Raw genomic sequence first — 15,005 nt, 5'->3', positions numbered from 1 at the left:
TCAATAAAACCCACAGCAGAGCCCTCCAGGAAGGGCCTCTTACCTCATCCAGGCTGTTCTGCTGGCAGGGGAAAGAGAAGGTGAAGCCCAGGGGCAGGGACACGCCCTTCATGCCCATGTACTCAAGGAAGTCGGCGATGCACTGGACGATATGGTCAAAGAGCTGCAGGGAGAAGCTGTGCTCTCAGGAAGGGGGCCCTTGGACAGGGCAGGCTCCCCCCAGCAAGGCTTGAGCACGAGTGAGGCCTCCACCCAGGAGAAATGCAAGGCCAGGTGTAATCCTGAGTAAGGCCAGCCCTGGATCCTGGCCCACCTAGTCCTCCCTGGGACCACGGTGGGCAGAGGAGGCACTGCCCTCCCAGGGAAGAAGTGGGTATCTACTGGGATCCCCTCCCAGAGGTGTTGCCCTGCCTCACCTCGTCCCCTGTGCCGTGCATGACCTCCTGCGGGATGGCGTAGATCTTGTTGTGCATCTCCACTCCGCGCCGCTTCCCGTTCCGCACACGCACCAGCAGGACCCGGAAATTGGTACCCCCAAGGTCCAAGGCCAGGAAATCACCTTTCTCTGAAAATAAACCCAGGAAGATGATGAGTGGGGCATCACCACATGACCAGAGCACAGAGTGACAGGATCTAAAGCACCTTTCCCTAATGGGGAGGTCTCCTGGGGGGCGGGGGGTGGGGGAGGGAGGGAAGCCCTCGACAACGTCAGGGGTGATGGACTGTGAGCTCCACCTAACAGTAAAGAATATAAGACCCCAGGACCAGAGACCTGCTGGCTCCTTAGTGGTTCTCAAATGAGTTCAAGTGCTGGGGCCCAGAAGTCTCAATGACCTCTGCAATCACAACAGGGGAAAGGGCGACCGTGCACTCAAAAATATCTAACATGCCATTCATGCTAAGTCAAAGGCCACCTTATTTAGAATAGACTAGACTAGAGAAGGAATGGCAGAGACAAACACCCTCCTTTGTTGAGCAATCACCATGTGCTCCTCCCTCACACAGAGCTCACGCAACCCTCAGGCAGCCCAGAGAGCGAGGCACTGCAGTTTCCCTCTGATGAGGGCCCACGACCCAGCTGACCTAGGGGGAGTCACTTGCTGGATGCCACACAGCCAGCAGAGGGTGGAGCAGGGGCCAAGTTCCAGTCTCTGCCTCTGGAACGTGCACCAAGTGTGCTACATTCGCTGCTCAGTGATTGTTTCCAATGAATGGGGGGAAAAACTGCAGTCATTTTGGTCGTGAGACGTAGACCAGGGGTCAGCAAATATTTTTCTGTAAAGTGCTGGGCAGTAAACATTTTAGGCCTTGTAAGCCAGTCTCTGCCATGGTAATGCAAAGCAGCCATAAACAATACGTGGACAAATGGGCAAGACTGTGCAGTCATAAAACTTTATTTACAAAAATAGATGGTGGGCCAGATTTAGTCTGTAGGCCTTAGTGTGCCAACCCTTGACCTAGGGCTTACAAGAGCTGGCCCTGAACCCAAATCCCTGGGTTTGAATCCCAGCTTTGCCATTTTCCAGCTGTGTGAACTGGGCAGGTTTCTTTATTTCTGTGTTCCTTAGTTCTGTGCCAACCTAACAGTTTGTTAAATAAAATTAACTACTAATCTCTGTTAACAGGTAAAGATTAAATGAATTGACATGTGTTAAGTGCTCAGAGAAGTGCTTGATACATCGTAAGCATTCAGTAAGTACTTACTAAATCACCACAGCTCAAATTTTAGCCTTGAGCTTATTGAACATTAGAATTTCCTTGTACAGATGGTCCCCAAATTACAATGATTTGGTTTAATGATTTTTTACTTTACAATGGTGTGAAAGCAATTCACATTGAGTAGAACCCATACTTCGAATTTTGATTCTTCCTGGGGCTGGTGATGTGCTATAATTCTCTTGTGATGGGCAGTGGCAGCTAGCCACAGCTCCTAGTGAGCCATGCGATCCCCAGGGTAAGCAACCAGCACTCCGCAGTGTATTCATGTGTCAGATGATTTTGCCCAAGTGTAGGCTAATGTACGTAAGTGTTCTGAGCACATTTAAGCTAGGCTAGGCTAGGCTGTGATGTTCGGTAAGTTGGGTGTATTAAATGTGTGTTCAACTTATGATGAGTTTATTGGGATGTAATGCTATCATAAGTTGAGGAGCATGTATACTATAGTTGGAGAAACATGCTCTGGTCCAAACATCCAATGCTAAGGCTAAGGAGTTCTCCTAGAGTGTCAACACCAGGACAAAGGCCCACCATGGTGAGCTGAGTGGCAGCCCTGGCATGTACCTGTGCCATCAGGGGTGGCGCACACGTAGGTGGGCAGCATCTTGACCGGGGCAACGGCATGAGTCTCCTTGCTCAGCCCTCGCTCCATTTCTAGCTTCATCCTCTTCTTGACTTCCAGCAGCTGCTCCCGGCTCAGCTTCAGAGACTCCAAGATCTTCTGCCGGGCCCGGTGTTGGTCGGCCAGCCGGTAGGCCACTGCTGTCACCATGGCTGCCCCCTTGCCACTGCCATCCTCGGAGCGGAGGAAGCGGACGTCGCAGTCAGGCACCAGGCGCCGCACCGTCTTGTGAAGACGGTTGGCGAAACTGCAGGCACCGAGATGGGGTAAGAAATGGGTGTCCACAGCTAGGGTCAATGGTGCTAATGGTTGGAGCATTAGCTCACCACCTCAGCACAAATGCCTAGAGGCACCTGCAGAAGCAGATCTGCCCCGAACATCCCCTCTCCACTCTTTCCCAAGTTAGACGTCACTATACGAAAGCTCAGATGTCCAACTGTGTCCACCCTGGCGGGGTCCAATGCCTATTGAAAGGGAAGGCTCTTCTAGGAAGCCACTATCCCCTGCAGGCGGTCACATAGACCTCCTCTTCCCACAGGCCACAGCTCCTCTGCCCCATCTAGTATCCTCTTTGCTGGAGAACCCAATGGAATCAGGTGATTCTGACACCAACTACTATTCATGTTTCATCATTCATTTCATTAGATGCTCCCTGGGAAAGACCCAAATCAGAAAAAGTTGAAATGCTACTCTGGACTGTGGTCTCTTCGGTCAATTTCGGCCAAAGCTTCCCAAGATGTCTGAGTAGGTAGGTATGCTCAACAAGAAATTCATGGGTGGTGGCTGCTCTGAGTCATGATCTCCAGGACCTCACCACTGCAGGTGTGGTCTGTGGGCCCGCAGCATCCTGAACCCAGAACTTCTGAATCAGAATCGGCCTCTTAGCAAGATCCCCAGGTGATCTGTGTGCACTTTAAATTGCTGGGAACACTGGACTAGGAGGCCAGGGACTGAATGGTAGGGCTGAGACTTTCTGCATCAAACAGTTCGGTCAATGAAGGCCCATAGACCTGGCACTCATAACAGATGAACACGATGGATAAGTGGGCACAACAGAGATAGATCTTCTAGGTCCCAACTGAAACTTGCATATTTTTGCACTTATGACCCAAGGAATCAAAATATGAAGCCTTGTGTCCTCTGTAAAATGTTTGGATGTTTAAATCCTTAATAAAGCTCAGATTATCCGGGTGCCACCAAAAAAAAAAAAAAAAAAATCATGAAAGACAGGGAAGGATCAGTTCAATACCCAGATCAGCCAGAGAGGCTGATAATCCACTGAGCTGGGGTGGCCCCTGGCAGAGGACACAGGATCTGAAGGGACCGTCAAGAATCATGAAAGGGTCAAAGAAGTAAAGAGAAACACTAACTCCTAAACAAGAGGGTGGCAACAACAGCCCTCTGAGTAGTGGCCAGGAGAGCTCTGAGTAGACCCACCCCCCAACTCCAGTGGCCCGCAGCCTTCAGAAATCACCTCCACCCTCGCCAAGGACACCCTCCCAGCTCCCACTTGCCTCGCTGGGAACTTTATTCTACAAAGACCCTCAACGCCACAGTCCATCTCCACCACCCAGAATGTAAAACAGAGTTGGCGCCTAGAGTCACTGGGGTCTCTCTCGAGGCTGTCAGGGGTCCGCAAGTGCTCCGGGAGCCCCATCAATGTGGGTCCCGAAGGCTGACTCACTGGGGGTGTTTCTTGTAGACGGAGCCGTCCACCCCAATGGTGGAACGCAGGCGCTCCTCGCCCTTGTTCTCCTTGATGCGCCGCAGCACAGCCGCCAGGGTGGCCGCGCACAGGCTGGCTGAGCGCGTGGACACGATCTGGCAGATGCGGTGAGTGGCCACGCAGTCCTCCTGTGTCGGCTCTATGCCCAGCCGCACCAGGACCTCGTGAGCCTTCCGGATACCGTCCTTCTCCCTGGGAAACAGAAAGGGAGTGTGTGGGCACATATCCAATCCACTGTGGCCAGTGGGAGAGGGATGGGGGGAGGGGAGGGGCGGGCAGGAAACTGCAGCTTCAGCAAATGTCATCTCCCAGTGATGGCAGGCGCCCAATTCACTCTAAATACGGTCATAAAGGGCTGGTGCTGCGCGAGTAGCACCTTTCTTAGGGGAACTAAGTGTCTCGCAAATTTGAGGACTTTCCTCCCCTCCGGGTTTAACAAGTAGGAACAGTTCCTTCAGGAGTTTCCATTCCCAGTCATTTGAACTGTTTCACTGCTCCCTTTACACCCAAATCACCTCCTCCTCTCCACCAGCTGGTCCCTGAGACAGGGCCTCCTCAAGCCACAAGTGGAAATCTCAAGCACAGGAAACAAGGCCCAACTCTGGATATTGTTGAATGAAAGACAAAAATTAAGCCACTCTCACTCCCACCCCTGCTGCTCCCTGAAAATGCAGCCTCCGCTCTAGCTATTGGAACTAAATGGGTATCTCTCTGGGCCATCCAAGGACCGATTCTTCTGTATGAAGCAGAGGTCAAAATGGAGTCTTTTTTGAGAATCACCAATAGAGAATGAAACGTCAGAGCTTCAGAAGGGAAAGGACATGGATGGAAATGAGTCATTAAGGGGCCAATGGGGAGCCTCTAGCATTAAGCCAAGACCTTGACCCCCACCCCACACAAAGCAGGAATGCAAGTGTGACATCTCTGAGCATGGAGGCCAGTCAGCACCGGGAGGCACTTTAGAAATCACCACGCTCAATGGACAAGAGTGGAGACTGTGTGTTAAGTGACCTCAAACCACTGCGCCCCCCCCCCCCCATGGTCCATGTTGGGCGAGACCCTCTTGCTGTCCACATTTGAGGGGTCAAGGGCCAGTGCCCCTTCTTCATCCCCAATGGCCTGATCACTCTTCAGTAAACAGAGAGGGACCCGAAAGCTTACCCTTCAATATCTGAAACATCTTTGGTCTCAAAGCGGCCTTTGGCGAGGAGTTCGGGGCTGAGCTTCCCCCTGAAAAGCAGCTCCTCCTTGGCCATCTTCACCAGGATAAGCCTCACCAGTTCCCCCATGTACATCCCACTGATCATCTTCTCAAATCTGCAGGAAGATACACACCAGAAACCCCATGAAATCCCTGCTGTCTGTGAGCTCACAACTTCCCTGAGGAGGCAACATGCGCACATGTGGAACTCCAACAATGTTAGAGGCTGATACACTCGGAAGGGTTAACTTGTGTGGCACTGCCTGGGAATGAGCTGTATGGAGGGACAGCCCAGGCAGGGTTGGAGGAGCTGGGGAGCCGGGGCTGTCTCTGCAGGCAGGTGGGCCTTAAACTGTGGAAAGGATGGGCCAATAGCAGGCAAACAAAACATCTGAGGAGTGTGGGACATACTGTAATAGTCTGAAACTTCAGTATAGTAAGTTCCACTTAAGATAGTGAGTTTAAAATTTTTTTTCCTCTAGCAAGGAAGTGATTTTTGAAAATGAAACCTAATGTAAAATGAACCCCAATATTTATTTACAAGAGAGAAAGGTCAATATGATTAAATTGGGGGGAGGTGTTGTAAGCCCAGCAATTCATCACCTCACACCGCCCCTGACACCTTGCAGGCTATTTGTGAATTCCTAACATGTGAAAAACACCGAGGGTGTAGGGAGGAGGACTGATGGGGCAAGATTAGAAAAGTAGGTTGGGACGGCTGAGAAAGAGCTCAAAATGCCTCAAAGAGGCGGTTCTCAACCTGTGGGTCGCGACCCCTTTGGCGGGCGAACGACCCTCTCACTGGGGTCGCCTAAGACCATCCTGCATATCAGATATTTACATTACGATTCACAACAGTAGCAACATTACAGTTATGAAGTAGCAATGAAAATAATTTTATGGTTGGGCCACAACATGAGGAACTGTATTTAAAGGGCCAGAAGGTTGAGAACCACTGCCTTTAAGTTTCTCAGGAATATGGGAGTGAGAGATACTGCAAGTTCCTGAGCAGGCAGGTTAGATAAGATAAAGGCATGTTTAAGAACCACCAGGGCAGGGACCCAAGCTGAGAGGGCAGTGGGGGAATTTATTTCTTCAACACTAGATGGCACTGTTTTCTTTAGAAGACAGGCTTTCTGTTTCAGACTGTGATGGGAAAGGAAGCCTTTACAATTCTTCTTGGCAAAGAAGGGCCTTTCTAGATATCTCAGAAAGGATCTGGGTGCTAGGGAGAGGAGGCCCTCAGGGCCTGCAGGCACTAACTGGGCCAGGCTTCACCAAGGAGGCCCACAGCAGGGCCGGGGAAGGGACTCAGATGTCTCCTGGTGCTGAGTCCCAGGAAGTCAGGCCCTCGGGAAGAGACTTGCTCAAGACCCAAGGTCAAGTGTGGCAGAATTGGAGCTAAGTGAAGAGCTGGCTAAACTGCTCAGACAGAGGGTGTATTTGAAATGTGTGAGCGCCAGCACAGCCAACGGCCTGGGAGGCACAGCGGCTTCGAGAGCAAGGAACTCGTGTGTCGAGTTCTCTAAATAGGTGGTCCTGTGTGAGGTTGGAGGGGTGTCCAGTGGGCTTCTGAAGTGTGGGCAGATTTTTAAAGTTTTTAATTCTGGTTTTTAAAAACACTTTGTTTCCGTCAATGTTTGAAAAAAATATTTATTTAGAGACATATAAAGCGTCAAAGTTCCTCCTCAAGCCCCAAAATAACTTCGTCACTACCACGGCTGACACTGGGATATGTCCTCCGACTTTGATTTGATTTGTCTAAGGCTAAGTAAGCCAGGGGTGGGTTGCCAAGGCCGGGCTGGCAATTCTGTCTTCTAACACTTCAAAGGGCACATCGCTCCTGGGAATGGCGTGGGCTGTCTCATCGATGGAGGCAGGCAATGAATGAGTGACTTTTCAGTCCATAAATTCCTCACCAGCCATGGCAGACATAGCCAGGTTGTTCCTGTGAAAGCTACAAGTAAATGTGGGGAGGCTTGTGACTTAAATAAATCCTGCGTCCTTGATGAAGCCAGGGCTCTCCCAGTTAAGAAAAAGGCCCCCACTGTTGAGCTGGTTTATAGGCTTGGATTTTCCTCTCCAAGCAGAGATCAGTGCTACAAGCTTTCCTGTCAGTCCCAGCAACCAGACCAGAGAGAGCCTGAACTGCTCAAGAGGTTTTGTAATTGCCTGCGAAGCTTGCAGCAATCCCTATTTCAAGATCTTTAAGGGACATTTGGAAAATGTTCTGAGAGTGAAATAATGTTTTGTAAGAGTCAAAAGTAACTAAATACCATGTCTGGCCAGGCTGGAGAGTGTAATATTCAGGGTCCAGATGGAGCCCTTCCTCCAATTAGTTCACCCCAGGGCCCCGGCTTGGCCACAGGTCCAGGGAAGGTGGCCAAGGAGGCCTTGGGTCTGGGTACTGCTAGGGTGGGAGGCCCTGGGACTCCCATGGGGTCCAGCTGAGCTCAGAGGCAACTCTACCGGAGCTCTAAGACAGAGCCTTAGCCAACCATTAGAAGCCACCTATCACAGCCTGGGCAGTGACAGGGGAGCTACAAAAGGAGTTTTCACAGACCCAAGTCTTGGCCATCTGAACACTTTTCTATGTGGCCCACAAACTGTTGCTAAGGGCAACTTGCAAATTGAAGATGTAAAGAAAGAGCAGGGCCACTCACTTAGACTCAGAATGTGACTTTCTGAAGCTACTGTTCTGAAGGATAAAGCAAATTATTACCTGGTGTGTCTGCCTGCTCTGTCTTTTTTAGAGCCCCCTCAGAAATTTAGTCACAATGTGTGTAATGAGCACAAATTCCCATGACCAATGGGCACCTTGGCAACCTTTGGGGGATATGACTGTAAAGCAAAAATGAGAACCACCACCCAGCCTGGCCAGCCCCCAACCTAACTCCTGAGCCCACTCCCCACGCCCTCTGCTCACAGTTGCTTCCCGGGGTTCAGGGAGCCCATGTCGATCTCCTGGTCAAACTCAGTACGGATGTCATCGAGCACGCCGTCGTCCCCAAAGGCCCCCCACTCCATGTTGATGCACATCCGCCCCTCATCGCCTTCCACCATGTCAATATGGCGCATCTCTTCCATGTAGCAGGCATTGCTGCCCGTGCCTGGCCAAAACAAGGGACTGTTCAGTGCATACCCACACTGTCCTCTGCCCAGCACCCATCTCCCTCTTGCCCCACCATCCTGATACTGCCCAGGGTAGCTGGGATTCCTACAAGCAGACTACTGGGCCATTCCAACATGGTCCACTCCATTAACCCCCAACTCCACAAGAACTGGCTTAGCCCTCCAAAGTGACCATACCATTCATTATCTCCCAAAATAAAGTACAAAGGGACATCCAGGTCATGGACTCCTCTTCCCTTTCCAGCCCACACCCCACTCCATTGGCCAATATCAGCCCTCATACCCAGTGCTCACGTACCCACAATGAGACCAATCTCGCAGTTCTGGTCATCATAACCACAGGTCATCATGGTCCCAACTGTGTCATTCACCACAGCCACAATATCAATATCAAAGTCCTGCAGAGGAAAAAGGAGCCCTTCACCATCACAGAAAGGTCACAGGTGTAAAGATGGAGAGAAAGAGTGGCAAGACACACAGCTCAAGCGTAACAGGGCTGCCTCCTGATTAACCCTACTCAAAACCAAAGAAAGTTATAGCTGGAAATCAGGTCCAGATCCAGTCTAACAGCTGCATCTCACTCCCTGTCCTGGAGGACTTCCCGACATCAGCCCTGTGGTCTAGTTCAAAGCCATCACTGCACTAAGAATAGCCCGTCCTGTCATCATTGTCATCTTCTCCTCTTTCTTCTTTTCCTTTACCTCTCTCTCCCTCTCTCCCTTCCAGGAAGTCTTATCTTTCTGTGACCTTTATCTTGTTCTCTCTCTGCCCCATTCCACCCTAATGCCAACATCATCTCAACTTTCTTACTTGAAAATGATGGTCAAGTCTTCTTCAGGTTAAATATTAAAGGGTTCTTCTTGTACCATGGCTAAGATGTTTATCCATTGCCAGAGTCTATTCATTGTCTTCACTAGCTGAGTTTAGACAGAGACCCCCAAAAGCTAGTAACCTTTGAAGTCCTAGCAAAGGTCAGAACTGCACCACCCAGTTAATCTAGGAACCACCCAGTTAATTTAGGTAATAACAGCTGAAGCATCCCCAGCTTAGTTCCCTTAATTCCTTAGATACTTGTGTAGATCCTTGTTGATTATTGTTGATCAGATATTCTGCCTATTTTTGGAAATTGTCTACCAATGAGCTAATCCATGTGTCATTCAAACCACCTTGCCCTAGGGCTACCCCAGACAAACCTCCTTACCCTAGGGCTACCCCAGATCAAATAAAAGCTTAGAGTGGCCTGAGATCGGTGGAAGTCCTTCGGGACTTGCCCGCCTGGTCCCCCAATATTGCAAAATTATCTTGTGTCTTTTTCTCTCATTTGTTGTGCGGCTCCACTTTCAGATACCGAACCCTACTCCACGCAGAACGTGGAGGGAGTGTTACTCGACAATCCATCATGACAATCTTAACCCCAAAGGTATCTGATCATTTATAAGATTCTTGGGGTGATAATTATTTTACAACATATGCGTGTAAAATCATTGTGTGGTGCATCTTAAACTGATACAGAGCTGTATGTCAATTATATTTCATTAAAACTGGAAAAAATAAAAGTATGTATTATTGAGTAAACATAGCAGGGAAGAAGAAAGAAAACCTCACCTAAGAATCACAAAGGTCCTCGTACTGTGTTAAGGATGGACTGGGGAAGGCTTCAGAGTGGCCCCAAAAGAACCGTAAGTCCTGCCTCCCCATCCCTGCCGCCCCTACTCACCCCTCTCCTCTGGATGGCCTTCCGGATCAGAGTAACCACATCTTTGCCTTCCACACCACTGGACTTGAACCCCTTGGTCCAGGAGACCAGGAAACTCTGGAAAAGAACCAAGGATTGAACATTAATTCCTCACAAAACTCAGACTACACTCCTCAAACAATCATCAGTAGAGCCCTCGGCCATGGGGCTGAACTATTGCCATGCTTGAATGTGTACTAGTATATTGCTTCCTAACTAGCACAGGAAGAAGTCCAAGCCCCATCAAAGACCCAGAAAGAAAATTATTTCTTCATGATCAACTGCTCCCCAAGGTGAAAAGGGCAGGCTATGGAACTGCCAAAATAAGGTATTTGCAACCTCTGATCAAACTCCCCAGGCATCTTTCTTTCAAAAGATATTTATCACAACACTTTAGATCAAAGGAGTTCCTGACTAATTTCTCACTCCGGTGTCCCTAAAAGAGATAAGGATAATGTGCAATGTATGTGGGGTTGTGCACTGTGCTTTGAGTGTAAAGATCCCCCTTCTTCACCATCCCCCCCCCACCCCCGCCACACCTACACACACTCACTCAGAAGCTCAGAACTCTCAATATTCAAACTCTCAGAGCCACCTCCGACACCATAGCGGCACATGGCTCAGAGTTCCTCATCCTCCCAGCCCAAAGAATGAAACAACAGAAGTGTCTGAAGAACTCATTTTACTCACCTCATCTAGTTTCGTTTGGATGCAAGGGAATGAGAACGTAAAGCCCAAGGGGAGCTTCTTGTCTTTGATTTGTAGCTTATCCATGAAGTTAGCCAGGCATTCGGCAATGTGGTCAAACAGCTAAGGGTACACGACACGGGAAGATGAGCAGGGAGGCAAAATGGCACAGTGATTAGGAGCACACACTTGGGGCTCTGAAAGGAACTAGCTGAATGCATGCAAGGTATGCATCCCCTGTGAAGTCTTTATTTTCTCAGTCTATAGCACGGGGATGCTAACCAAAAGGATTAAATGAGGCAATACACATAAGGGCTTAACACTAGTTAGTGCTTATTAAGTACTGTCTTCCACTTATCCATACCACTATCAAAATAATCCCATGAGACAGGGGAAAGCACAGCCAGAGCTAATCAGAAAGTCATTGCATGCCCTAGAAACAGAACATCCTTCAGTGACCTTGTCAGAACCCCCCTTGACATTGATGCACAGCTGAATGCCTTACCAGAAAGGGCAGCCCATCTCAGTGCCAACAAGTATTTTAACATCCCTGTCTCCTCTGATTGGGAGAGTGGGTGGGACATTCTCTGAAGAGACTTAACAAAAATAAGTAACTTTTGCCCTAGCCGGTTTAGCTCAGTGGATAGAGCATCGGCCTGCAGACTGAAGGGTCCCGGGTTCGATTCCAGTCAAGGACGCATGCCCAGGTTGCGGGCTGGATCCCCAGTAGAGTGCAGAAGGCAGCTAATCAGTGATTCTCTCTCATCATTGATGTTTCTATCTCTCCCTTCCTATCTGAAATCAATAAAAAATAAATAAATAACAAGTAACTTTTATATTTTGTCTCCATCCTAGAAAACTAATTTCTTGGGGGCAATTCAAAGAAGTTATCTTTGCTTTCTAAAAAAAAAAAAAAAAAAAAGGAACACCTGCCCTAGCCAGTTTGGCTCAGTGGATTGAGCGTCAGCCTGCGGACTGAAGGGTGCCAGGTTTGATTTTGGTCAAGGGCACATGGCCAGGTTGTGGGCTCCATTCCCAGTGGGGGGCGTGCAGGAGACAGCCAATTAATGATTCTCTCTCATCACTGATGTTTCTATCTCTCTCTCCCTCTCCCTTCCTCTCTAAAAGAAAAAAGAAAAGAAAAAATGGAACACCCAATGAGCCGGTGAAAGGCACTGAAGAATAAATAGAATTTTTTATTGGTGGATGGACAGCCTCACAACCATGACTATGCTAAGCAGGACTGGCAGCACCTGGGAAAAATCCTAAACTTAAGAAAAACCTGTATTGACAATTGCCCAGGTTTCGATCAGTCCCAAAGCTCACAGTCCCATGGCTTCCTTCTTGCCTACTCAACATCCTCGCTGGTGACCCCTCCAGATGCTTAGAGGCTGAGGTCAGGGTATTCTGGTACAAAAAGTAAGCAGAGGCCAAAGAGACTGAGCAGATTCCAAGGGCCAGGTTGACAAAGATGACAAAATCTAAAAGCTAAGGGGATGAAGGAGAATAACTTCTAGACAGAAGTGAGGAAGATTCCACTGAACAAGCTGTTCCCAAAGTATGATCTGGAACCAGCAGTATTATTACCCTCCAGCTGAACCTGAAGCAGTGGTTGGAGAACCACTGCACTAAACCAGAAAAAGTATTCGCATTTGTAAAGGAACTAAAGACATCCAGGTGACAGGCTAGGTCAGTGGTTCTCAAACTTCTGGCCCTTTAAATACAGTTCCTCATGTTGTGGCCCAACCATAAAATTATTTTCGTTGCTACTTCATAAATGTAATGTTGCTACTGTTATGAATCATAATGTAAATATCTGATATGCAGGATGGTCTTAGGCGACCCCTGTGAAAGGGTCGTTCGACCACCAAAGGGGTCACGACCCACAGGTTGAGAACCGCTGGGCTAGGTGGAGAGGCCCATTGGCTCCCCAGATATCTGGGATATCTTAGTGGGAGGGATCCATGAAGACAAGGCCACACTTATCTAGAAGGGAGCCAGCTCTAACTGAACTTCCTGCACGGATCCTGTCCCTCCGTCTGATCACCTGCAAGTCACTTCAGCTGAGTCTGAACCAAAACACACTCAGGAGCAAAGGCTCCTGAGAGACAGGGCCCTCTCACTAAGAGGTTCACCTACTCATAAGTGCCAACTCTCTTGAGCAGAGGTCAAGTATTTCAGTATGTAAATAGGGTTTCTAGACAGCTAGTCAGAAAGTTCTGTTCTTTTGTTGGACAGTCAATCATAGACAAAATTTATGATATGGTTAAACAAACTCCCAGCACCTTCTTCCTGGTTCTCTAGTCAAAATGATCTTTAATACAAATAGTCTTTATTTAAAAAAAAAAAAAAAAAAAAGAGGAAGTTAAGAACTGTGCAAAGAGATCAAAGAGATGAGGCCAATCATCAGAGCTGGGGGAGCTTTAGAAAAGGTAAAAACAAAATGGGTTCCCCTCACCCAGCCCTGCTCACTGTTCCTGTTCCAACTGCCCTGCCAACAGGGGAGGCAGAACAGAGAGAGAGGCAGTGAAGAGCAGTAAATAATGTGCTGCCCAGTATAGCAGCCACGAACCATCTGTGGCTATTTCAATGAATTAGAATTTCAAAAATTAACCCTTTGTACGCCATAAGCATCTATAGGCGCAAAGATGGTTTCCGTTTTGGATGCGTGGCAGTTAACTGGTTAAAAATCCACTTCCTCAGTCACGCTAGCCACAGCTCAAGTGCTCAATGTCACCGGTGGCTCGTGGCTACCGTCTTGCGCAAGCTGATAAAGAACAGTTCCACTGTTGCGAAAAGTTCTATTGAACAGTGCTGAGTTGGAAGAACCTACACCTCTCTATAAGGGGGGAAGAGGAGACCATGAGCTTCCTTCATTAGAAGACTATCTCCTTTTCTGTTAGCTGATGATCTGAAGATAAGATGCTGAGAGAAAGAACTACTACCTTCCTGCCATAAAAAGGCTCAAAGGGCATCATTTTATGAAGTTAGAAAGGTTCCCTTTTCGTTATTGGCCTGAGACTCTGCTCACTTCCCTCCCCATAAGATACACTTAACAAATCTAAAGAGGCTGAGAATAATGGCTGGTCCATGGCGGTCACCCATCGGCCAGATATTTCTGGTGTGGTGGCAATGAGTGTCCCCTCTGTAGGAGGGCTCTCCTGGGGGAATCTTTGAGAGAGAGAGAACCCCCAAAGGGCCTACCCGACAGGATCTCAAGTCTGCAGGAGCACCAGCCCCTTCAGGGTGTACCTCCTATATTGGGAGCAGAGGACCCAGGGAGCACCACTCATAGACCTCATCAAGTGGCCTACAAAGTGGACAGAGCCCCGTTCCTCCCCCCCAGAGTTGTGAAAACACAGGCTCTAGTCATGGATCTGGCTTTGTGTCTTGCCTCTGGCCCCTCCCATTTCTGTGATCTAAGGCCAAGTCACTCCTTTTTTCAAAGCCCAATCCCATATGTATAAAGTGTAGATAACAGGAGAACCCAGCCTCATGGGGCTCACGTGAGGATAGAATGAGAATATCCATAAAGTGCTTTTGCTCAGACAATAGGTCATCGCGTACCAGCTCCTCCTCCTGATGGTTACTCATCCCCTTCAACACAACATTACTGCTTTCTATGGGGGTTGAGAGGGGGGCAGTTCCTGGTGGTCCAGCTGGGCTTTAAGCCCTGAAGTAGAAAAGGCAGGACTTTGATTCCCAACAAGGATCAATGCACAATGCATAGTAGGTGTTCAGTCCATGTTTGAAGACTACCTTGATGGCAATCCCATCCTTGTACATGTTTTTCTATTACTGAGAAGATCCTTACTTGGATTTCACATTTCTTCTCCATCCACTTCTTTTATTGTGGGGATTCTGAGTACAAAACATGGCTCTAGAAGCCACCGAGGTATGAGGATAACTAAGCATGATTTGGGGGTCAATGCGGAAACACATGGTGCCCAGTGGGATGCCAGCTGGGGCCGATGCCCCAAGGCTTGATTTTGATGTTTTCTCAACAGGTTCCCATCCCTGCGTGCAAAACCTTTTGTTTTAAATGGTCAAGAACAGAGAAGACCAATAACCACAAAAGCAAAGGGGCAGGTTCCATTTTCATGTAATGCTATGATGACAACTGTGAGTCAAAAGGGGCTGCAGTGACCACAGTGGTGGGTGGCAGTGTCAAACCACAGTTGTGTAT

The 15,005-nt window shown here is 48.7% G+C and overlaps 1 protein-coding gene across 1 annotated transcript in view; it reads right to left on the bottom strand.

Annotated features, from left to right (window-relative positions):
* HK2 (hexokinase 2) overlaps positions 1-15,005 on the bottom strand; it is a 64,324-nt gene that overhangs the window by 10,383 nt on the left and 38,936 nt on the right. The window contains exons 4-12 of the mRNA XM_070429559.1: positions 10,823-10,942; positions 10,115-10,210; positions 8,696-8,795; positions 8,192-8,375; positions 5,226-5,381; positions 4,023-4,256; positions 2,281-2,585; positions 417-565; positions 44-163 (exon numbers count right to left, since the gene is read on the bottom strand). Of these exons, the coding sequence (XP_070285660.1) occupies positions 44-163; positions 417-565; positions 2,281-2,585; positions 4,023-4,256; positions 5,226-5,381; positions 8,192-8,375; positions 8,696-8,795; positions 10,115-10,210; positions 10,823-10,942 (1,464 nt within the window). The remainder of the gene's footprint in view (positions 1-43; positions 164-416; positions 566-2,280; positions 2,586-4,022; positions 4,257-5,225; positions 5,382-8,191; positions 8,376-8,695; positions 8,796-10,114; positions 10,211-10,822; positions 10,943-15,005) is intronic.

The sequence above is a fragment of the Myotis yumanensis genome, unplaced genomic scaffold (genome assembly GCF_028538775.1).
Source record: "Myotis yumanensis isolate MYYU_CA2020_CCGP unplaced genomic scaffold, mMyoYum1.0.hap1 SCAF_11, whole genome shotgun sequence".
Taxonomy (NCBI): Eukaryota; Metazoa; Chordata; class Mammalia; order Chiroptera; family Vespertilionidae; genus Myotis; species Myotis yumanensis.
This window is presented reverse-complemented; position numbering and strand designations above follow the sequence as displayed.